The sequence below is a fragment of the Xenopus laevis genome, chromosome 4L, assembly GCF_017654675.1.
Source record: "Xenopus laevis strain J_2021 chromosome 4L, Xenopus_laevis_v10.1, whole genome shotgun sequence".
Lineage (NCBI taxonomy): Eukaryota > Metazoa > Chordata > Amphibia > Anura > Pipidae > Xenopus > Xenopus laevis.
Window position 1 is genome coordinate 81,189,593 of NC_054377.1, and position 24,969 is coordinate 81,214,561.

At 37.0% G+C, this 24,969-nt stretch overlaps 1 protein-coding gene across 4 annotated transcripts in view; it reads right to left on the reverse strand.

The window, feature by feature from the left end:
• Positions 1 to 1,163: 1,163 nt before the first annotated feature.
• Positions 1,164 to 24,969, reverse strand: part of fggy.L (FGGY carbohydrate kinase domain containing L homeolog) — a 128,174-nt gene continuing 104,368 nt past the window's right edge. For all 4 annotated transcript variants that reach the window (XM_041589343.1, XM_041589342.1, NM_001093701.1 and 1 more), the window contains 2 exon segments: positions 2,750 to 2,811; positions 1,164 to 1,462 (listed from right to left, as the gene is read on the reverse strand). In XM_041589343.1, the coding sequence (XP_041445277.1) occupies positions 1,381 to 1,462; positions 2,750 to 2,811 (144 nt within the window). In that variant the 3' untranslated portion in view covers positions 1,164 to 1,380.

Sequence of the window (24,969 nt, forward strand, 5' to 3'; positions counted from 1 at the left end):
ACCGATATACAGTATGGAGTGCATAAATAAAGAGATCTTTAAAAAAATGTATATACCAACTGCCTATATATTTATTTTCACATGTGCAGCTTTATCCTGTCATTTACTCATTTGTTTATACCAAAAGGGAATTTACTCCTGCTCACTGCTACCCAGCGCAAGCAAGTTCTTATGGCAATATGTTTTTTTGTAATACTGTATACCCCTTCTGCACTCTATAATTTGCATATTAGGATTTGGCTGAATCCTTCATAAAAGATTTGGGGGCAGATTCACTAAAGGGCAAAGTGCCCGACGCTAGCGAAAATTCACCATAAATCTCATCCACAGTGACATCGCCAATTCACTAACTGACTAATTCGATAACGAACATTGCTAGCGTTCATTCCCACCCTATTGCCAGGCGACTTTTCGATCTGGCAAACCGTCGTTACTTCGCAATTTCACTAAAAATGCGAATTTTACTGAATGTTACTTCTTCGCCACCTCACACCAGGCAAACTGATAAAATGAAGCTACATCTTCTTCAATGTTATGTCAGTGACATCATATCCTGTATGCCGGAAATACATTAAAGTTTTGTTTTTTTTTAAAGTGTGACTGCCTTCAAAAGTCCAAACTATTACCGATTTATGTGTGAGGAATTTTTTAAACCTAATTTGAGGGGCATGCCACATTTTTTTAAATGTGGGCTCATGCCTTGGTCATTTCCTCCTCTGCCTTTATTATGGCTCATTGGACATGTGTTTGAAAAAGGGGCCACTTCAAGCATTTACACCAACATCACTAATAAAGACGTCCATACGACTTTTAGGTACCTGCCCTATTGAAATTAACCTAAGTGCAAGAGTGCTAGCGAAGTTTCACTAGGCAGAAATGAACAGTAACGAATATTCGCTATGAAATGCTCTCTAGTGAAAATTCACCAGCGTTCATCTGCTGATACGCAGCTTTGCATATTAGCGTAGTGGTACCGAATTTGCGCCTGGCAAAGTATTGTGGAATGTGGCAAAGCGTTGCTGTCGAAAATTCGCCCTTTATTGAATTTGCCCCTTTGGCTTTGGTCAAATTCTGTGCATTCCTACTGTTAATCAAAATCTGACTCCTGAATATAGAGAGAGATTTCTGAGAGAGGGATAATGAAGAGTAACAATTGTTTCATGTATAGTACCCAGTTTTTAATTGATTATATTTAGAAAGTTTCCTATTTCCATGTGATTTATATTTAATTTCACCATAGTTCCCCTTTAAGACTATAGACCCCCTTTTTTGGTCCAACAAGGTTTGGATGAGAGCCAAGCGCTGGTAATTTATAAGTTGTTTAATCTTCGTACTTTAATTACAAATCTTGTTGTTGCATTGCAGGATGTGGTGTTGGAGTCACATTCTTCCCATGATAGCCTGATACTCCTTCTGGTGAGAAGATAACTTTAGAAATACTTCATACTTCTTATCATAAAATCTGCAAAATGGGAGAGGGGAAGAAACAAAATAACAATGCATTAGCATAACAAAATATTAGGATAGATGTACCTGTTATAATCCTCATAAGTATGGCTTTGTCGGTATAATGGTAGTTTGTCAGCCTCAGCCTAAATTTCTCTTGCGAAAATTCATTGTTCTGTTCTTAGTAAACTGACAAATATTCGCTGAAGAAATTTCACCTCTAATATCATCCTGAGAGAACCTAAAGCAGCCCCCACTCTATGGGGTATATTTATCAAACAGTGAAGTTAGAGGTCGCCACAGTCCTCTAGACTGAAATTCCGCCACTCTCCATTCATTTCTATGGGATTTTGAAAGGCGTATTTATCAAAGGATGAACTTTCACTTTCACCCATTGATAAATACACTTTTAAAAATCCCATAGAAATGAATAGAGAATAGAGGGCGACCTCTAACTTCACTCTTTGATAAATATACCCCATCGGTGGTCATTTATAAACTTTGCGCAAGGCAGATTGGTTCGCAAAGTGAATATATTTGCCCTGTGCATGGTTATATTTATAAAGCTGCGGTGCAAACAGAATTGGGATTTTTTTTTCACAATGCGAATGTCTATAAGAGCTTTTTAAATATGTAAAAAATCACAAATTGCGAACATTTGTGCGCACACTCTGGCACTGAATTACGCCACAACGTAATGGTGGCGGAGAAAATATTCGCAAAACAGTTTTGCGCACAACAACCTCGCACAAACTCCCGTCTCATTTGTGCGCCATTTGTGAAAATTTATTCACAATGCAAATTCGCAAAAACCTAAAAGACGGGCAGAGCAGTGCAATATATTAGCGTTCAGAAAAAAAACATGGGCAATACAACCATTTGCGAAAAAATATGCGATGCGCGAACTTTAGAAATGACCCCCATTTTGTTTTTAGCCAGTGTACATATGTTATGTCTGTTCCTCTATCCGTCAGCAGCAAATATTTCCCCTGTGTTTGATATATATATATATACAGTATAAATAAGTGTAATGCATCTCATGACTAAGAATATATTTACATCTGTGCTTCTGTAGCCCTGAAGGTGGCACTCCAGCCCCATATTTTGTCTCTTGCTGATAACAGCACAAGTGTAGAACGCACGCAGTTCAGGGTGCGGTTCAGGGTGCGGTCTAAAGGAGCCACCAGAGTAATGCACAGCACAATACTTCTATTTTATATTTAGCATTTTATATTCATGTGCATTTTGTAGCTAGAAATATGGCATCTATAAAAACAAGCTTCTATGGCATATGTAACAGTACCTTTTATCTTCGTGGTTAGGGAAAATGATTTTGCCCACTTTTGACATTTTCTCCATGGCTTCCTGTTAAAAATTTAAATATATTTGCATTAATGTTATGTATTAACTTATATATCATATACTTACAGGTATACTCGTATATGAATCCACATCTATGTATATTTAAGTCAATATGTAGCATAGCATGTTCTGATTTTTCTATTGTATCTCGTCCTATTACGCATTATCTGGTGTGGCTAAAACTGGACATACACATACAGATATTGTCATTAGATTGAGAAATACAGTATTCGTGCTATGGCATTTAGTACAGGTTTATAAATTGTTCAGATGATAATATCTGTTCATGTATAGTCAATAGATAACGATAGAATTAAAGTGGCAATGGAAGATGTTCTGACTTGTTTCCAACTGGCATGGAATGATAACACTTTAAAGACAGCAGTCTGCATGTTACTGATTCACCGTTCATTGGTTTTACCACAATGGGGCTCATTTGCAAACTGAAACACAGTGTGTGCAAAGAGCAAATGAAAGAATCAGACTGCTGCCTTTGTTAGGCAGTGCTCGATTAAAATGAGGCAAGCGGGGGTGGCATGTAGGCATCTCTCCTGCCCTGTGCCATGGCCATCATTCAGAGGAGCAGCAGGACATACACACACATTGGGGCCCTATCAAGACAGGGCTGAACTGCGTCTCCTGCTCTCTGCCACAGACGCTAATGCTCCTAGGACACTAAGGGGAGCAGGGTCAAGAACGACCAATAATATCTTTCATAAATATTAGTAAAGGGATAGCAGATATTAGAGCTGGTCACCTCCATCACCAGTTTATATATCCATTTGAGAAAACCCGACTGCAATACATCAGGTACAGGTAAGGGATCCGGAAATGCATTATCCAGAAAGCTTCGAATTACGGGATGACAGATTCCATTTTATCCAAATTATCCAATTTTTTTAAAATTATTTCCTTTTTCTCTGTAATAATAAAACAGTAGCTTGTACATATTGGGTTTATTTAATGTTCAAATAGTTTTTTAACAGACCTAAGTTATGAAAATCCAAATTACGGAAAGATCCCTTATCCGGAAAACCCCAGGTCCCAAGCATTCTGGAAAATAGGTCCCATACCTGTATTATTGTCTTTTTCGTGTTTGGATGCCACAATATCTTGCCATGTATGTCAGACCTTTAGTTTGATGTCTGATTAATTTGCTTAAGTGACACAATAAATGGCTCAAGTAATTCAGTTAGAAGTAGACCAATAAATTGTACAGTATGTGAACAATGTGGTGCACCTTAATGCCAATGGGCTATTTTCTTAAGTATAATTTAAGTATAATTTATATATACTGCCCTCTTTTTTCGCTTAGGAAGTTATCATAATGTCTTATGGCTATATAGTTTAAAAGTTATACAAAATACCTCTTTATATATTATTATATTCTGTACTTATCATTAACTGAAAGAAGAATACAACATCTTTGCAAAGGTATTGTTGCCAATTAAGCAATTAAACTTTCAGTTCCTGACACAATATTGGAGCTGCATGATTTTAGCTTTACTGTATTTGAAGTCAAGTGTGAAATTCTTGCATCAAAAAGTTGCTTTACTAATGCTGTGAAACAACTGGTGCTCCCCATCACTGCGAGTTTTATACAAAGCTTCTTATGTTGAAATCTTCTTGGTGCCTACATTTTCCCAATTGTTGAATGGGTTTTCGCTTACTTATGTGTTGTAGCGGAATAATCCATCGATTTATAAATACACACATGTAAGGGATAAACTGAGGGTGAAAGATCCTGATAAACCCCTTTTTAACGCCATTTTTATGGTGTAATTCATTTTACACTGCTTTAAAATGAAACCCCCAACTATCACTGCAGAACTCCTACAATAGAACCATGGGCTGGTGCTTTGTGCTCTTTATCACCCTCCTTTACTATGATAAATGTTGAATGTAGTGAACATAATAAAATCAGTAGAAAAAAGAGCTCGTAAAGAGTTGTTCTTTGTTGTATATTGGGCCAATTGGATCCTTTGTGCACTGATCAGTTGCTTTTCTCATTTCTCTCACCAATTTTTTTCAAATATATGTTAATGTCAAATACTGTATTAATTTTTCTGAGTGTGCTCATTTTTGTTGTTTTGGATTCTGCGTGACACCAGGCTTGTGACAGCTCATTAAACAGAAAGCACTCTATTAACTCCCACATACAGGTTAAACATTACGTTCTGAATAGAAACCACATTGTCAACAAAATTTAGAATACTCTTTCATACAAAGCAATCATTCTTCATAAAAACCCTCAATATTCTTTCTCGCCCTTTTTTTTAAACATTTCTTTCTTCTTTTTCCACAAAGGCTACACTATAAATAAACCCTAAAATGTAAGCCTTTCTGAAGACTGGGCAAGCAGAAAGTGAAGAGTCACGGAAGAGCCAACGCCAGCCAATGAGCATTGTGTATAAAAGAGCCCATTCAAGATCCAGTACTCATTTTTGTAATGCAATGGTTTAAACAGATACACTTAAATAAACAGTGACCCATGCATAGAAATGCCATGTGATACTCGCTAATGGAGAAAACAAGCTAATTATTTCATTCTATTATTATCCCTGCTGATTCATCTACCAGAGCTAAGTGGCATTTGAGAGAACTGATGAACATTAACATATAGTGTTCTATGTTTACTTCATGTTTGGAGTGGATTCAGCCCGAAATAGTTTTTTTTGCAATGAATTAGTGTGCAAGCAAACATATGCTTTTTCTTCAGAATGCAGTGGAGACACATATTTTTTAATTTTGGAGACTCGCAACAGAGAAATATATGTAATTGCAGTACTTTCAATAAAATGTTTTTGGGAAAAGAAAGAAAATTATAAATGAATTTTTAAAATAATCCCCAAATTTAAAAAGCAAGCAAAGTGGTATTGTTCACTAAATACTGCATTGTGTCTCTAATTAAATTTCTCAAATTTTTTTTGTTAGTTTCTTTACAGATTATCTGTGAAGGGTCTCAAATGTTTAGTAAATTAAGATAAATGTAATGCAAATTGGTTTTGAACTCTGCAAAGGACAGGGACAACTATAATACACAGTCTACATATTCTGTATATATATATATATATATATATATATATATATTTTCTAAATAAACGACTATTTTTTCTAATAAGTCCTGAGCAGTGCGGCTTCTTTCGGGGAGGGTTGTATGCAGCTTTGTGAAGCGTGCACCCAGGCAACGTGAATGTATTTATCGTGAGTGCTGGGAGTTTGGGGAGGTATATATATATATATATATATATATATATATATATATATATATATAGTGAATAAAGTACCCCCTCTTGTAAAATATAAGGATATTATAAGTTACCAAGGAGTTTCATGACCATATAAAAACACGAGGCCGAAGGCCGAGTGTTTTTATATTGGTCATGGAACTCCGAGGTAACTTCTAATATCCTCATATTTTGCAACTGGGGGTACTTTATTTATTATAATACACACGTTTCAGTGAGTCATGTGACAGAAATGACATCAGAACTCACCGTTTATAACTGATGACATCAGAACTCACCATTTATAAGGATATAATTTACAGGATATTCATGGCTTTTGTGTATTATATATATATATATATATATATATATATATATATATATATATATATATATATATATATATATATATATATATATATATATATATAATATATATATATTATATATATAGTCAAATACAAGAGTCCTCTGCACTCAACCCATTATCAATATATTTAAGACAGCGACATTTTGTGCATACTGCTACTAAAAAATGCCTTACCCTTTAAACAAAACAGGGATTGTTTGTCCATATATTGCAATATATTTAAGCTGGCCAACTACGTCAAAGTCATCCCATATCTGGCCAGTCCTATGCTCAATTTTATCTGATTCATTAAGAATTCTATTGCTTCATTATACATTTTACAAAGGGACTAGGTATTACCTGCAACTTAACTTGCTGCTTTCAAAGTAAACCTCCATACTTGGCTGCCCTTTTATTAGACACCAGTGGGATCACCTGACTATAGCTGGGAAGGGTGGGAGCTACAACATAGAGCTGGTCACTGCTCCTGTATAAACTATAACAAACAAGGGAAAGTTGTGCTCACCACTAGCTTAAATATATTGCAATATATGGACAAACAATCCCTGTTTTGTTTAAAGGGTAAGGCATTTTTTAGTAGCAGTATGCACAAAATGTCGCTGTCTTAAATATATTGATAATGGGTTGAGTGCAGAGGACTCTTGTATTTGACTATATGTATTTTGTGGTCACAGCCTCATTGCACCCCCGCCTAATGGTTTTAAAAAATAGTGGTGAGCACAACTTTCCCTTGTTTGTTATAGTTTATACAGGAGCAGTGACCAGCTCTATGTTGTAGCTCCCACCCTTCCCAGCTATAGTCAGGTGATCCCACTGGTGTCTAATAAAAGGGCAGCCAAGTATGGAGGTTTACTTTGAAAGCAGCAAGTTAAGTTGCAGGTAATACCTAGTCCCTTTGTAAAATGTATAATGAAGCAATAGAATTCTTAATGAATCAGATAAAATTGAGCATAGGACTGGCCAGATATGGGATGACTTTGACGTAGTTGGCCAGCTTAAATATATTGCAATATATGGACAAACAATCCCTGTTTTGTTTAAAGGGTAAGGCATTTTTTAGTAGCAGTATGCACAAAATGTCGCTGTCTTAAATATATTGATAATGGGTTGAGTGCAGAGGACTCTTGTATTTGACTATATGTATTTTGTGGTCACAGCCTCATTGCACCCCCGCCTAATGGTTTTAAAAAATAGTGGTGAGCACAACTTTCCCTTGTTTGTTATAGTATATATATATATATATATATATATGTTGCACGATGGATCAGCACACACTGTTTTATGTGAAGCAATAGTGTTTATTTCAAGCAAAACACATGTTTCCACATTACTTTCCACATCTGCAGTGTTTTTCCAACAGCAGTACTTTTTTGACATAAATATTAACTATTATCTTCTTTTGTACATGTCAGCTGATTTCATCATAATTCACCATTTCATCATTAAAGCAGAGATGAAAATAAAGAATAAAAACAACACCAATTTTATGTTGTGTAGTGAATTTTCTATTTATGGAGTTTGTAATACCTTATGTGATAAAAAATGTCTGTACTAAAAGTGGTCATAATGCACCGATTTGGTTTACTTAAATTCAACCTGATGGTATGAGCACTGGTAGTGTGAAAGGACACCTCAGAGTCATTCTTCAATACCAATATGTAACTCACCAGCTCTCTATCTCTGCAACTATGGTTAGTTATTCTCTAACTAACCACAGTGTCGGATTGGCCCGGCGGGACACCGGGAAAAAACCCGGTGGGCCGTGACCCTTAATGGGCCCCCGCCGGGTCAGTCCCCTCTCCCGATCAAATTTGGGGGAAAAAAAGTTTTTTCAGGCGCTGCGCACAGCACCTGTTGATTTAGGAGCGCTGCGGTGCCTTCATCCATGCGCGCTCCGCGCGTCATATAGGGGACGAGGGGTTTGCAGGGGGCCCTGGACATTAGTCCCAATATGGTCTTGTTGATGTGGTTTAGTGCAAGGTACCCATGTTAGATGAGTTAAATGCAAAATAATTCATACATATAGTCTAAAATGGCAGCTTATCAGTAATGGTTATGCTGATTGCATCAAGTATAAAAAGATTTTAAAGTATCCCTTTAAATCAACATGTATATATTTACATTGGTTTCCATGGATAAGCCAGTAAATATTTGTATCTGAAGGGATTTGGAAAAAATCCCCCACTATTGATGAAGAAATACAAAACATATTTGCTTTTGTCAGCAAAGGATTGTGTCTTGAATATCACATGGTCACATCTGGGATGCATTTTGGATCCATGCTGTTCTATAAATGTAAAATGTTTAAAATGCACAGTTTTACAATGTCAAGGGAAATATGTTATGTTTGAATGTAACATATTGTTACAGTTTTAACCATTTTAACCCTGCTGGCAAACGTCAAATTTATGGCACCTACATAAAAGTATTTTGCCAGCGCCATACATGATGCACCACATGTCCACTGGCAACACACACAGATGGTATTTCAAAGAATTTTCAGTACATACATGTTTGTTTGCTCAAGGGGAAGATAAGATGTAATTATCATATGAAGCACAGTACACGCAAACATAGAATATACAATGTATCTTTCATTATTATTATATGGTTATACATAGGTATCAATGACTTAAAATGCTTCTTTGTGGGGAAAAAAGCAGGTACTGTTTTGTACAATCTTGTTTTAAAATAAATACCAAGTTTACAGAAATGATTATAATTCAGGACTGGTCTTTAAAAATATTATGATTTTTGGAAAGCAAAGTACAAAGTTTTCTAAATGGGCATTTTAAGCAGAATTAAGTTATTTTCAGCTTCTTCTGACTGAAGTAAAAATATAGGAATGTGGTTGGCAAGCTCTACATAGGCTGGCAGATTTAATTCGTAGATCAGAGTCTTACAATCAGCACTTTTATTCCATCTCCAATGCTTTTAAATCAAAACAACTGGCCACAGTTCATACTATATAAATATATAAAATGGAGTTTTGTGTTTGTCAGTAGCATTGCTTTTGTCCCACAATCCTGGTGCCTTTATCTGTCCTGCAAATTGGCATTTACCACTAGAGTGCAAATCAATCAATATGGGGGCAATACTTTGCATTCTGCTGAAAATCACATGTAAAGTATATGATCGTCAGATTAGGAATAATGTGAACTTGTAGATTTTTCAGTTGTTATCTAGAACATTGTACTTTGCACCTCATTTAACCTAAGATCTGTTAGGTGCTACAAGGTTGACATAATGTGGAAATTAGCATTGTAAAATTATTTTCTTATGGTATTTTAACAGATGCAACTTGTGGCTGTTTTTATGCCAAGACACACTGAAAAATGAATACCTCTATTATTTAGATATACTTTCTGTGTGCTAAAAACAGTTTGGAAAAATATTAGAGAATAAGCAATTCTCTTTACTTTAGCAGAAGTAAAGAGCACAACATCTTCTACAAGGTTAAAGGCACCTACGGGACCTGGGGATCAACTACAATATGATCTTTACTGCCAAGCTGTGAATTATACATGGTGGCAAAAAGATCTCCACAAAGCAGCCCGCCAAGGCAGCAGCTCAGCCCGGCATACAATCCATGACATATTGGTGTCTTCTTGCCAGTCTTTTTAACTCAAACTAGCGAATCCTTAAGAAAGGGACACTGGATTCCTTGGACTCCTAGAATTTTGGGGTAGCCCATCTACCAATATTGGACCCCCCAGCGAGGGACACATCACAGGGATTTAACATAAGCCCCCTGCCCCTACAGAGACTATCTCACAAAGGGTCCAGGGGTCACCCTTTCACCCTTCTATTAGGGGTCAACACATAGGGGCAAATTTACTTAAGGGCGAAGTGGCTAACGCTGGTGAAATTTCGCTAGCGAAGGAGATTGTAGCGCTACTTCGCACTCTAACGCCAGGAGAATTTTCGCACTGGCGAATGGACGTAACTACGCTAATTCACTAAGATGCGGATTTTCCTGAACGTTACCTTTTGCACCAGACTTGCCTTCGCCACCGCAGACCAGGCGATCAGTATCGATATCACAGTAAGAAATATGCCTTATTATTAGGGATGCACCGAATCCAGGGTTCGGGATTCTGCCTTTTTCAGATCCTAATTTGCATATGTAAATTGTGGGGAGGGCGGGATTTCATGTCACTTTTTGTTACAAAACAAGGAAGTAAACCATATTTTTTCTATTTTTTCCTTTCCCGCCCATAATTTGCATATGCAAATTAGGATTTGGTTCGGTATTCGGCCGAATCTTCCAAGATGGATTCGGGGATTCGGGCGAATCCAAAATAGTGGATTCGGTGCATCCCTACTTATTATTTCTAGCAATCCATGTGAAAAGCAATTTCAATATATCTTTGTAGAATTGGGTCAACTTACCAATGTTTTGGGGCCCTAAATTGAATTTGTTGTGGGGCCCAGTAACATCTAGTTACTCAAAAAAATCACTAAAAATGAAAAGCCAGCGCCAAACGCACAGGAGACAGACAAAACAGAATATAGGGTAATATTGTTTTACAATGTTGCCACCTCTTGTGTAAAAAAACAAACAATTAACTCCACCTTATAAGTGTTACCCTCATTCTGTATTGACCACCACCAAAGGGTTAAAAAACTTTCCTTAGAGAGACTTGTTTAGGTGGGTACTCACAAACATAAGATATCAACTTGCTGGTATAAACTGTAAATTGACATGCTGCAGCAAATAGTGTAAAAATACCTCTTTATTTTTTAAAATCACAGATTAAAATGCACTCACATGGCAATGGTTATTTAAAAAGCATATCTATGCATCGTCCTCCTGGAAGCTCCCCCTGTGTAAAACGTCCGCACAAAAAGGTCCCAAAAGATCAAAGTTACTTGGGAAGGTGTAAAGACGGCTTACAGCGTCCTTTCCTCGCGTGCGAGGCGCCCACCTATATTCTGTTTTGTCTGTCCCCTGTGCCTTTGGCGCTGGCTTTTCATTTTTAGTGATTTTTTTCGGACTTGAAGGGATACAAGTAGGAGCCAGCTGGGATTTGTGGACACAATTAGACCTTGGGCTTTTTTTCCTAGGAACATCTAGTTACTCCACTGATCTGCGCAACTAAGCATGATAAGGATCAGGCCTGGACTGGGATCCAAAATAGACCCTAGCATTTCAAATACACAGAGGCCCAAACACCACCACCAGCCCACTAAATAGTAACTGTCTATGGCAATGTGAAGCAGCCCCTCTGGCATTTGCCAGAACCCACAGATTGCCAGTCTGGGCCTGATAAGGATAGTGAGATTGAGAGGGGTACTAGAGGGGCATTATAACCCAGACAGATCAGTACGAAAAGCAGCGGCAGTTTGGTTTTGAAGGGTATAACACACTAAGCAGAGAATAACAAGTAGCCCACCAGGACACATAGGGAGGTGCTGGAAGGGCACTGTAACTCCCCAAAAATGAACGTGATAAACAACCCAGTGGGAGAGAGAAAGGTGCTGACAAAACAATGTATCCCAAACAACTCCATGATAAACAGCCCAGTGGTATATACTGAGTGACATTCATTATATAAGTGCTGGTGTATGGCAGCCTGAGCCTGAACCCCAAAAAGCACAACATGGGGTAAAGGCTGGGGTGATGGCAGGGCACCATTAACTCCACAACAGATAATAATGATCCCATTGGGATAGAGGCTGGGGTAATGTAAGGAATATTAACCCCAGAACAGTTCATGATAACAAGGCCATGGGGATAGAAACTAGGGTGACAGTTTAGAGCACTATAAACACAACACAGGGGGTGCTACTCTAAGACAATTAAGAGGAGGTGCATGATTTCCACTCAACAAAGAAAATCTTACGAAAAAAAAATGATATGGGATCCTTTACAAAGGACAAAAAAAGCACCTCTTAGTGCCTATTCACAAAGCACTTTTTTCTGGGGTGTAGCTGCGCAGGGAGAAGGTGGAAAGTACAGGTCACTCCCTAACTTGTAGGCCTGAATAAAACCAAGTTAGGAGACATGTACGGGGTGGGCTGAAGTACTACTACTACTTCTGCCCACCCCTTAGGAATATATCTCTGCTGAAAACAGGCAGTACTGTATACATCGTGGAGGTCAGGTCTTTGTATTCTGTTTGCTGCAGATCTGTGGCAATTAAGTTATGTGCAAGAGAAGGGCAAAGTGCATCTTTATATTACGTGAAAGAAGAAAAAAAGAGCAAACACAGTCAGTAGCATTGACTTTTAATGCAGACATGTTTCTTAAAAGAACTTTATTTCCATCAAAAATAGCTTGCTAGATAGCCAGTGGTAACTTTGTTACCCCTTTTCAAAAGAGACTAAGCATGTGGGAACACAATGATTGAAAGAGAATGACATGTTTATACAGTGCAAGGATTAATAAATCTTTGCTATTTTTAGGAGGGAGGAGAACAGGCTTTTGGGATTTCATACTGTGTTCTCACGTGAATCTGAAAGATTTATCAGCTGTTCCAGACAAGGTATAAGAAACATAGGTTTAATTGCACAAGTGTCTCTATTCTAAGAAAAAAAAACACAGAGAGTCTGCCTTATATCTTTCATGAATGTGCTTGTCCACCACTAATACCCCTACTACTACTAATCATCCAGGCTTTCTGTTATAACTGACCATGCTCATTTTATATCCTCACAAAAATTCAGACTGGCATCTAAAACAGTTCAATAATGCGTGGGAAATATTTCACTGATAACCTTAGCAAGAGATCAGACTGAAATGGATGATAATGGATGTTTTCATCAAGGAGTTTGAGGCACACTGCAATTGTGAACAGGTCATGTTTTTATACAATGTGGAGCCTCCCTACAACAACACATGGAGTCCATGGAAAATGGTGTAATCTCTTCTTACTGTCTGTCTACAAAATATTTGCATATGGAATCAGGAATCTGTTAATAATTTACTGGAAACATCTATGATGGATCTCTGTGAGGGCAGATTAACTTAATCTGGCACAATCGTTTTCCAGGTTTCATTTTACACATATCAAGGGGGTGATTTATTAACATTCATATATATTTTTTCACGATTCTAACTTTTGTAGCTCTAAAAAATCTTGTGAAGAATGGTTTTAAAAGATTCAGTTTTCAATATTAAGTAAAGGGGTTGTACACCTTTGATATAACTGTTAGTATGAAGTGATATTCTGAGACAATTTGCAATTGGTTTTAATTTTTTATTATTTGTGGTTTTTGAGTTATTCAGCTTTTTATTCAGCAGCTCTCCAGTTTGCAATTTCAGCAATCTGGTTGCTAATGTTGAAATTACCCTAGTAACCAGGCATTGATTTGAATACGAGACTGGAATATGAATAAAAGAGGCCTTAATAGAAAGATGATTAATAAAAAGTAGCAATAACAATACATTTGTAGCCTTACAGAGCATTTGTTTTTAGATGGGGTCAGTGATCCCCATTTGAAAGCGTCAGAAGTAAAAGGCAACTAATTAAAAAACTATAAAAAAATAAATAATGAAGACCAACTGAAAAGTTGCTTAGCCATTCTATAACATACTAAAAGTTATAAAGGTGAACCACCCCTTTAAATGTAACAACCACAAAAAAACTAATGTAAAACTATGCCATCTAAAAGTTGTTGAGGTCCTATAGATGTCAAAGTGTCACAGCTTAGCTTGTAAGGTGGTGGGGGTTAACTGGGCGCACTAATAATAATTTAAATTTACAAGTAGACTGCCTTAAATAATCTTTCTAGAGAGCCACCCTTTTAAAGCTACTAAAACAATTAAAACCCAAGATTGTTTTTTCAATAAGTGTGTTTTTTTTGTTCAGGGTTGGACTGAGGTGTGCTACCCCAGGGGCCCCCATACCCCCTCTAGGGCCCCCACTGCCTGCTTACCCAACGACAGCCCCTCCCCACATGCACACCATCCTTATACTTTTGAGTGACCGGGGGAGAGAGAGCAGCGGGGGAGCAACAGTGGAGTCCGGCCCTGTTTTTGTTAGCTTAGTTATCATTAAGTACAATGTACTATATACTTATTGCAGAGAAACAGTAAATCTGTAGAAAATGCCCTTTAATCGCCCTTTAATAATTTCATTAGACAAATACAAAGGAAAAAATAATAAAATTAAATTATATTGACCCTTTAATGCCTTTATAAACAAACAGCAGTTTAACTTGCAGTTATCTCATGCTATTACTGCTTTATTGTATTTGTATCAGTATAAGGTAAACATTCTACTTTATATTCGATTACATTATATTCTAGACACTCCATATAAAATTACCATCTTTCAAAGAGAGTGCTGATGCTTTGGTCCTTAATGCACTAATGGATTTGTTCAAGTGCAATACACAGCAGGATCTCTATGTACTGTCCCGTTCTGTTCAAAGATCTGAGTACATTTTGATAGTTGTAAAGATGCCTAAGGGCTCACTATTAAATCTCTACAGGATTATACGGATAGACTGTATAGATTTTATGCCGTGATTTGTCAGTGATAATCTTTATTTATTGCAGTCTAGTTCTTTTGTCAGACACTCTGTTGTGATGATTCAATAAGGCATCCACAAAATAATCCCTCTCTATTCCAAACACAGAGCATGAGCCGCATTCCGCCCTTCTCCGCTGTATAAATATTTAATCAGGACACGTACCGCTTTAATCAGCATTAAGTACCAGTATCTCCACCACTTAGTTGCGGGTTAAAAAGAAGATATTTTTATGGATTGAGGGTTTATGCTTCCATCTGCTCCTAATGTAAACAGTAAATGGAGCATCTATTGTTCTTTCACAGAAGTAACCGTCAGGACATAATGCTTAACCCAAGGTTACGGTCACAACACTGGAACAGGTGCCAAATAGTCAGGATACTTAGAGCTTACAGTTCCAACATATATACACACAGCACTGAGCCCCCTGCAGAGAACATTTGTCATTACTGGATTAACGCTTCATTTGTATGTCCTAATTAATACTGTAGTAGAAATTGTATATTCCCTGCATCACCGACAGCTGCCTTACTGCTTGTGTCTTGGTTGAAACTTTTGCTACTTTGTGCTCTGATTATCATTGCTCATTATGCAATAAATACATCTCAGAAAACGAAAAGTTGTAAATGAAAAGGTAAATGCATAATGGTAGGGAAACACAAATAAACTAATAAATATAAACAAATGCAATTCAAAATATGCAGAATAGGAAAAAGTTCAGAAACAAAGACTGTTTCTGTCTGATTTTTCATAAGTGAGGTATTAGTCTACAATCTACCTACAGATCTGTAACAGCATCCTTAAAGGACCAGTAATCCCATAAAGTGAATAAATAGTCATGGCCATCATTGGCACTAACTTTTAAGGTGACAGTACCACCCCTTCTTGGTTATCTCTTCTTTGTTAAGTTCAGCTATTATTTTTGGTCAAAATTTTAATGAATTCTGTTGGTTCTAGTCTGCAGTTATAGAACCACTCCATGCACTTCCTGTGCACTTATTACCAAATTTGGATCCAGCTTGATACTGTCATAAAAGGCAGCCACATGCACGGGAAACCTCAGCATCTTAATATTGCATTCACGACCAAATTTAAGATGCTGATTTGGCCCCTTCAGACCTAGTCTGCAACTTATCTGGCCACGAATGGGGCCCTCCAATGGACCTTCCCTAGTAATCTTGGCAAAAAAATGACCAGATATAGTTCAGGCAGATTTAAAATTCCTGTTGGGGTGAGGACCAAATTGGCTCGTTGATGCTGTCCTCACCCAACCTCGCCAACTGATTCGATTATTATTATTAATAACATGTATTTTTAGAGCGCCAACATATTGGGCAATGCTGATTTGATCAGATCTTTCAATGTATGGCCAGCTTTAGTCCGTGATCCCATTTAAATGGAATAAGTTATTTTATTTTGCATAAATGGAGGTTTATTTTGTGTAACCAGAATCAACCACCTAAAATGTATAACTACAAATATTTTTTTTCCTAACTGAAGTTATGGGGTGATTTTCAGTACCCAGTGTCCAACTTGCCTGGTGGGACACCAGGAAAAAACCTAATGGCACTGGCAGCTTGTGGGCCCCGCTGACCCAATCCCGCTCTGATCGAGAACGTAGTGCCGGCTCCAAGTTCCATGACTGGGATGTAGGGGCTGGGGGGCCCTGAGGCGACAGTCTCGGTGGGCCCCTCACACCCCAGTCCGACACTCCCAATAATCATATTTAAAAGTCTCAGTTTGGGTTTAAGGCCCACTTTTCTGAAATAAAACTTTTGTACTATGTATTAAAAGTGTCATGGGAAATCAGCATTTTCATTTATTTATATTGTTGTTGTAACATACTGTATTGTTGTATAAACATTTCTGTAAAGCAGTAGTTTTTCTTTTTGTGAGAGTTTCCTCTCTATGCAGTGATGTCATATAAAGTTCTTATCTCAATATGAAGTGCACTTTTCCTGGGCATGCTAGAACTTTCTGTGTTGATGGGTTATCGTTTTTTATGCCTTAAAGACAAAAGGTATTGTCAAAGGCTTATAATACTGGGCCCGTGCACATATTGGGGGTTATTTACTAAAACTCCAATTAATCTCAGTTTTTTATGAGTTTTTTATTTTTCCACGAATAAATTCATTTGACTTTTCCCCTAAAAACCTCGACCAGAAAAAAATTGAGGTTTAATAAATGGGCCCCATATTGTTATTAAATCCCCTCTTTTTCCTTACATAAATACATAAGTGGGGCACACTGCCACAAATGGAGGCTGAGGGATTATTCTTAGCAATGTATATGTAGATATTACTATGAATATGAAGTCAGAGGTGTATTTTGCCCACCCATCTAGGATATTTCTTGAATATTAACGATTATGTATAATTATCTAAATGTAGGTGCAATGTTGAATTCCCTTTGCATGGAATTATGGATGCCTGTGAACAGCAAACTGCACACACAACAGTGCCTATATTTACCTTCTGCATTTGACATACAGCAATTTTATGTGAAACTAGTAATATGTTTATATATTCCCATACATCAGTGGTAAACATTAATCCACATATTGAACATACATAGTAGCTGAGTTTGAGAAAAGGCCCAGGAGAATCAAGTTCAACATTTTGCCTCAAAAAATCCTACCCTATCTAACTTCTCTAGATTATCCAGAAGAAGACATAAAACATCTCCAGCAGTTTCCTGTTTGCTTCAGAAGGGGAATATAAAAATTCCTTCTTGACCAAAGCAGCCATCAAACCAGTACAAGGATCAACAAAAGTTATTGATACTGTATTTCCACACTTGCATATGCACAATACATATCTACCTCTTTGTAACATAGCTGCATGTCCAACTACTTTACAACTCTCACTGTACATGAAAACATAAGATGAAACCCCCTGGGTTCTGCTAATCACACAGTATGCCTTGTTCCCTTTTAATAGATCTACTACTTAATAAAACATCAAAGTGTTGACTTATATGTTTAAACACAGTAATCATATCATCCCTTAAAGGAGAATTCAACCCTAACATTAAAAAAACCCTACCCTACATAGACCCCCCTCCCTCCTCCCCCAGTCTAGGGGGCCCATTCACTAAGTTCGAGTGAAGGAATAGGGGAAAAATAGTTTGATTTTCGAATGTTTTTTTTGGCTACTTTGACCTTCGACTACGACCTTCGACTTTGAATCAAGCGATTCGAACTAAAAATCGTTTGACTATTCAACCATTCGATAATCAAAGTACTGTCTCTTTAAAAAATTCTTCGAACCCCTAGTTCACCACCTAAAACCTACCGAGGCCAATGTTAGCCTATGGGGAAGGTCCCCATAGGCTTTCCAAGTTTTTTCTGATCGAAGGATAATCCTTCGATCCATGGATTAAAATCCTTTGAATCGAACGATTATTCCTTCGATTATTCGTTTGATCGAACGAATTGCGCAAAATCCTTCGACTTCAATATTCGAAGTCGAAGGATTTTAATTTGCCAGTCGAATATCGAGGGTTAATTAACCCTCGATATTCGACCCTTGATACATCTGCCCCTAAGTGTTACCCCGGGCAAATGCCCCTAACGTTTTACTTACCCCTCAGTGCAGATTCAGACATCTGGGTTCACTCCATCTTCAGCCACTTCAGTAATATTCGGAATGAGACCGGCGCTTTGGCAATTTTAGTTAGTTTCGGTGCATGCGCAGTTGTCGCAAGGCAAAAAATTCCGCCAATTGCGTATGCCGCCACGCTGGCCTTATTCCAAAGGTTTCCAAAGAGAAGAAGATGGCGCCTGTGAACTCCGATGCCTGAATCTGCATTGAGGGGCAAGTAAAACTTTAGGGGCATTTGCCTGGGGTAACACTTAGGCTGGGGGGAGGAAGGAGGGGGGTCCTATGTAGGGTAGCGGGGTAGGTTTTTTTTAATGTTAGGATTGAATTCTTCTTTAAGGACATCTCTAATGGATCCATCCCAACATGGCAAAATCATAAACAGATAAAGCACTTGACCATTTCTTGATGTGCAATGAATCCTTTATTGAGCCAGATTTACCACAAAATGCAGAACGTTTTGGGGGGGGGGTCTACACTTTCCTTTGTCAGGGAGGTATAGACCCCCAAAATTTTGTTCTGCATTTTGTGGTAAGGGAGATGTAGTACGTTTGTAATTTTGATTTGTGATGACATGGTTGTGCGTCTAGGAATAGCATCACCGTGAAAACCAGCACCAGAGAAGTGTAAGTTGTCAAATATATTCGTCATTACATATTTTCATGCCAACCCTGAAATATTATATTAGCCAAACCCACATCTGTCCATTTTTTTAAATTGTTGGGTCATGGAGCTCAGTCCATAAATAACTATTACTAATGTTTATTCATTATACCTTTTCTTTTATTTGAGTGTACAATATGGTATACATTATAAACAAATAATAATGGATATGACTGACTTGACTAAATTAGAGCAAAATATTATGCCATGCTCCTAAACACACAAAAGCTAAGTGAGGGTGGTTGATTCTTACAGCCCTTTACAGTATACCCAGAGGATAGGATCAGCCCCCATTAGCAAATAATGCCCATTAAACATTTATGTTCTGAGATGCTGTTTTAAGACAATCATGTACAGTCAACAAACAAGAACCTTATAGTAATGATCCTATCAAGTTGGGTCAATTACTAATGAAAAATCAGTCATTATATTCTCACTATTGTTAGAAATGCTTTTCTTGGATACCTTTGCTTGCAACCCTTGATGAACATCTTGGTGGCATATTGTATATAAAACAGCTCTTAATTGAACATTTTTTTTGGTAAGATTTGAAAGAGAAACACTACATTTTCTATGTATTTTGGAAAGAAAAATATGCTCTGGGAAAGTAAAAACAATTAGTAAGGTAATGGCTTCTTGTAGTTCTCTGAAACACAGCTATTTATTTTTATCCTGAGTTATATGTGACCCAGGTGACCATATAAAAACATCTGCCAAGTCATCTGTTGATGCTGTCAAGGTCACAAGATTTACAACTGTAGGTTTTTAGAAGCAACATTGGCTTTTTTCCCTCTACTGACTATAAAAACATATATTGTGTGAATAAGCTGCATAATGTTACAGAGCATTCACCAAAGAATAACTAAATCCAAGGCCAAAATAATGTAAGATAAGCTAAATTTAACACTAATTAAATGACTGCTACACTTTGGGCTGTGCTGTGAACTAAGAAACAATCCTGAATCAATCTGACAGACAATTGCATTTAAAGAAACAGAGGCAATGGGGGTTATTTACTAAAACTTTAATTTATGTTTTTATTAAATCAAGCTCGATCAAACTCCCATCTGTGATTTTAACTTATTTAGTAAATTTACTCAAAAAAGTTGGGTTGGGAAAAAACTCGATCAAATTGAGTGAAAACCCAAATCATATGAATTTTTTTGGGATTTGACGCCTGAATCGCTAGATTTTTGGGGGAAAACCCCAAATTTTTCAGATTATCAGACGAAACTCAGAGCAGGTCACTATATTCCCAATTATACATGATCTCGACAGGTTTGAGATGGCGCATTTTCAGATTTGGACTTTTTGCAGCTTCAGGGTATAATAAATCTTGAAAAAGAGTTTTTGCCCAAAGACCTTGACCAGAATAAATTGAGGTTTAGTAAATAACCCCTTTATTGTACTATAATGGAGCAACCTATCACATTATTGGGGCCAATTTATTAAAGTTCTTTTTTTTTTCACCATTCAAGCTTTTTAGCACTAAAAATCTTGCATGCGAAGAATGTTTTTTAAGCACGAATTTTGTTTGTTTTGTAAAGCAATGCGTATCGTGACAGCGCTATATAAATAAATGATGATGATAAAAAACATGAATAACTCAATGTAGTGCAATGTAAAAGTACGCCATATAAAAGCTGTCAAGGTCATGTAGAAGTCAGTGGGAGCTGTACTTAACAAATTTTAAAATAGTTACTTTGAGGTTTTAGAATTTTTCAACGTTTTTTTTTCGCTTGTAAATGCACAAAAATCTCAAAGTAAACAAGGATTTTGAGGTTTTTGTATTATTATTTGAATTTGTTCCACGTTTTTATTTATTTGTGCTTTTTATATGCAGATCGTTTAATGAATAAGCAGGCATTTGTGCTTTTTTAAAATGAGAGTTTAGCCATGGTTGAAAAAACTCTAAAACTATGCAAATTTAAATTTTGATAAATAGACCTCAGTGTGTCCCTAATAATAATTCGCCTTTCTGTCCTGTTCTGGTAGTGCTTTTATGATTGCATCCCAGTGTCCTTAGAGCTTTCAGGAACAACATGTTCTGGCTTTGGCTTGGTTAAATAGGGGGTTCATTTTAGTATTTTTAGATTTTAATGCCCTTTTTGGGCCTCAATGATGATTGTGGGGGGGAAGCATTAGCATCTTTAATTTGTCCTTTAAAATGCAGGGGCATATTACAGAAATAAGGCAGGAAGTCACAATATTTGTTATTTGTTAAGATCATTAATTTGTAAATTACTAGTTACAAACAACAGGTAAATTAAAAGGAAAGCTTTGTGCATAGGGTGACTCAAATGGTCCATGGAGTGACCAACCCCTTTTGTTAATTTTTTTTTTGAACCCAAACCTTACGGTGTTTTTAACCAATCTGAAATCCCATCTAAATATAATTGTGGATGGAACCTACGTGCACAAAATGTACAGCTCATGCAGAATAGCCTATATGAGAAATAAAAGCGTTTGAAAAACAATTATTAAAATATATAAATAAAACAATATAAATGCAATAATTATTAGCAGTATACCAAAATCCAGTGCCTTGCTATACATAGATACAAAAGTGTAAGAATTGTACATGCAGAGCAATAAATTAGGGATGTACCGAATCCAGGAATCGGTTCGGGAATCCTTCTGCCCGGCCTAACCGAATCCGAATCCTAATTTGCATATGCAAACTAGGGGCGGGGATGGAAATCACGTGACTTTTTATGACAAAACAAGGAAGTAAAAAATGTTTTCCCCTTCCCACCCCTAATTTGCATATGCAAATTAGGATTCGGATTCGGTTCAGTATTCGGCCGAATCTTTTGAGAAGGATTCGGGGGTTCAGCTGAATCCAAAATAGTGTATTCGGTGCATCCCTACAATAAATATGGGTTAAACAAGTGCTTGATTATATTTATTCAGGGATTCAAGTTTGAGGGAAAAAATTGCAACTGGGAAAAAAAAAAAACTCCCATGACTTTCTCCACAGCTGTTTTTTGGCCACATTGTAGCAAAAGAAAAGTCGCACATAAACTGACAATCATATTATTTCTTTGGCATTAAATGAGGCTGGAAATCTTGAATGTAGTAAACTGGATAGAAATAAAATAAAGCTGCGTGAGACAATTCCTATTGCCTTTTGAATTACCTTTACTCTTTGTGTTTCAAAAAATATTTCAGCATATTAATTTTCTCAGATTTCCATGTGCTATAAGAATACATGTGAATGACAGCACAGCTATGCGTAGGGTGGTTATATCTGTACAACAGTATTCTGGAGTACAACTAACACTAACAAAAAAAAAGTTTACTGCGTATATCATATTGCCCAATAAGTGTGAGATAATGGTTTTATTCTTAAATACATCTGCAAAGTTTCAATTCCTAAAATTATAAACTGTATCCTCAGTAATGCATGTGTCCTGTACACAACTTAAATATGCCAGATGCAATGTCAATAATTACCATCGGTTAAACCCCAAAACAAGATTTTAGACAAAAGCACAATGCTTTTTCTTTAAGGTTTTGATATGTTCTTCCTGGGCACCTGATATATTGTATCACATCTCTGTTAGTTCCACAAATACTGTCTGAAACCACTAACAAACACAGATATTGCAGATCAAGCATGCAGGAGGTTAGTTAATAGAGCAATGCAGGGTCGAGTGTCAAGTGTGAGGTTCACCAAATTTTCTAATTCTCAACAACACAACTGTTCTGTCATCTGAGAGGTAAACAGAATACACCATCATTTCAGTCATGGGGCTTAGCACACTCTCCATTGAAACCAGTTTCAATTTTTCCCTCAAAATGTACAGTTATTCTCCTGTTATGACTTACTAGTTGAAACAGTACAGATTCCTATAAAATTTGTTCAGGGAATCTATGAGCTGAAGTTTAGTATTCAGTATAAAAAGCAGGATATTTGTTTATTTGGATATTTGACTTACATAAGCATTACCCACTAAACTGGGTGCTTAGATTTAGTTGACAAGCACTTATCAAATATGGTGACATGTACAGTGGTTTGGTTTTTATACTCAATGGGATGAAGTGGTAATGCATGACTGGGCATTTTGCTAGGATGTGACTGATGTATAATCTATGTAAAGTACTGCAGAATATGTTGGTGCTGTATAAATTATAAGACTGAAATCCCATCTTACTTTGAGAACATCAATGGCCCCAACAGAAAACTTCTTAGTGACCCCATGCCATAGCCTTCCATTGGCTCAAGCTTGCAGTTCTTAACGGTTGCTAGTAGTGATGGGCCAATGAATTCGCCAGACACAAATTTGCAGCGAATTTCTGTGTTTCGCCGCAAGCGCACATAAAAATTGTAGCGCATCAAAATTATTTGGATGCCCATTGACTTTAATGCATTTGGACCAAATAGTCTTGTGTATAAAAATTGTCATTCGCCTCAAAATTGGCAGGCATCAAACTTATTTTGACTCCCATTGACTTCGATTTTGCAAATTATTTTGTTTTGTACAGATTCGCCCATCACTAGTGCTGTAATGGCTTCAGCCTTTAACCATCCAATGTCCACACTATACATCCCCTGTGCTTCCATCTTTCAGACCAGAAGCATCACATAGCCTAAAGACAACTTGCCTGTGGTTCCAAGAAACCTAATTTCTCATTCTCATTCAAAGCACTGCGTATCTTGACAGCGCTATATAAATAAATGATGATGATGATGATGATTCTGAAAGTGATGCGAATGGCTAATCACTACTGTATATAAGTAATACTTGCAAGTCCATAATCTGCAACTGAAGCCAGATTCAAGAGGCAGGATATTATGAACAAACTGTAACTGTGCCAGAAGACCTCATGATGTTTACAAGTGTCCTATTTAATGTGCTCCACAAAAAGCAAGCCACACTGTGGGCGACTTATTTTTCACCGGCTGAAAATTGCCCTGTGTCTTTCAAATATGAATCATACACAGTCTAGACATTTCTATAGACATTGTTAATACAAAAAAAAGAACAATTAATGTGCAGCAAATGCTCATTCTTTTTACTTTGTGTGACTGTGACGTTTAACTGTGTATGGAGTACGTTATGGACTATGTGTGGACTATGTTAATACATTAATGATGCAAACATTTTGTCTATATTGCCTATTCTGACTTAAGGCAAAACCTAAAATCAAGGCGATTAAGGCTCTCAAGCTGAAAAGTGTTCTACATTACACTAAAGTAACCCCATCTTCATATCACTGAATCAAAACAAGTGACAAAGACACAGGAAAACAATGCTCCACTGTTTAGCAGACTATTGCTCACGATAGTGTTTTTCTCTGGCAAGCGCATTCTCTTAAAATTCATTTTCCCCAAACTCTTTACATTTTATTGCAAACTGTTTCAGCTTTCCAGCTATTAAATTTAAGGGGTCAGCACTATGCTGGTTTATTAGTAGGAGAACAGGCAATTGTGGTCTAGTTTTGTTGACTTGTGATTTTCCCAACTTGCAGATTTGCTGACTGATGAAATAGATACTACTGTCTTGTAGGGAGTCTCCCTCTTATTTGTTTGATCCAACACAAACTTTATACCACTTCAGACGTAAAGCTGAATGAGGTTACTTGAAGTCAAATGCCTGAGAAGTCCAGCTCTTGCAGTGCAAGCAAATGGCAAGGATAAAGGTCAGTATTATTCAGAAATTGCTCTGCATGCAAAGTAGAAGCATCTTCTAAGATTGTCTTTGTTTTGGTCTGCAGCAATTGAGGATGACTTTACTTGCTTCTTTTTTTCCATTATTGTTCACAGAAAGACCTACATCTATCAGATTACAATACATTAGTAGAACATGTTGGGCAAAAC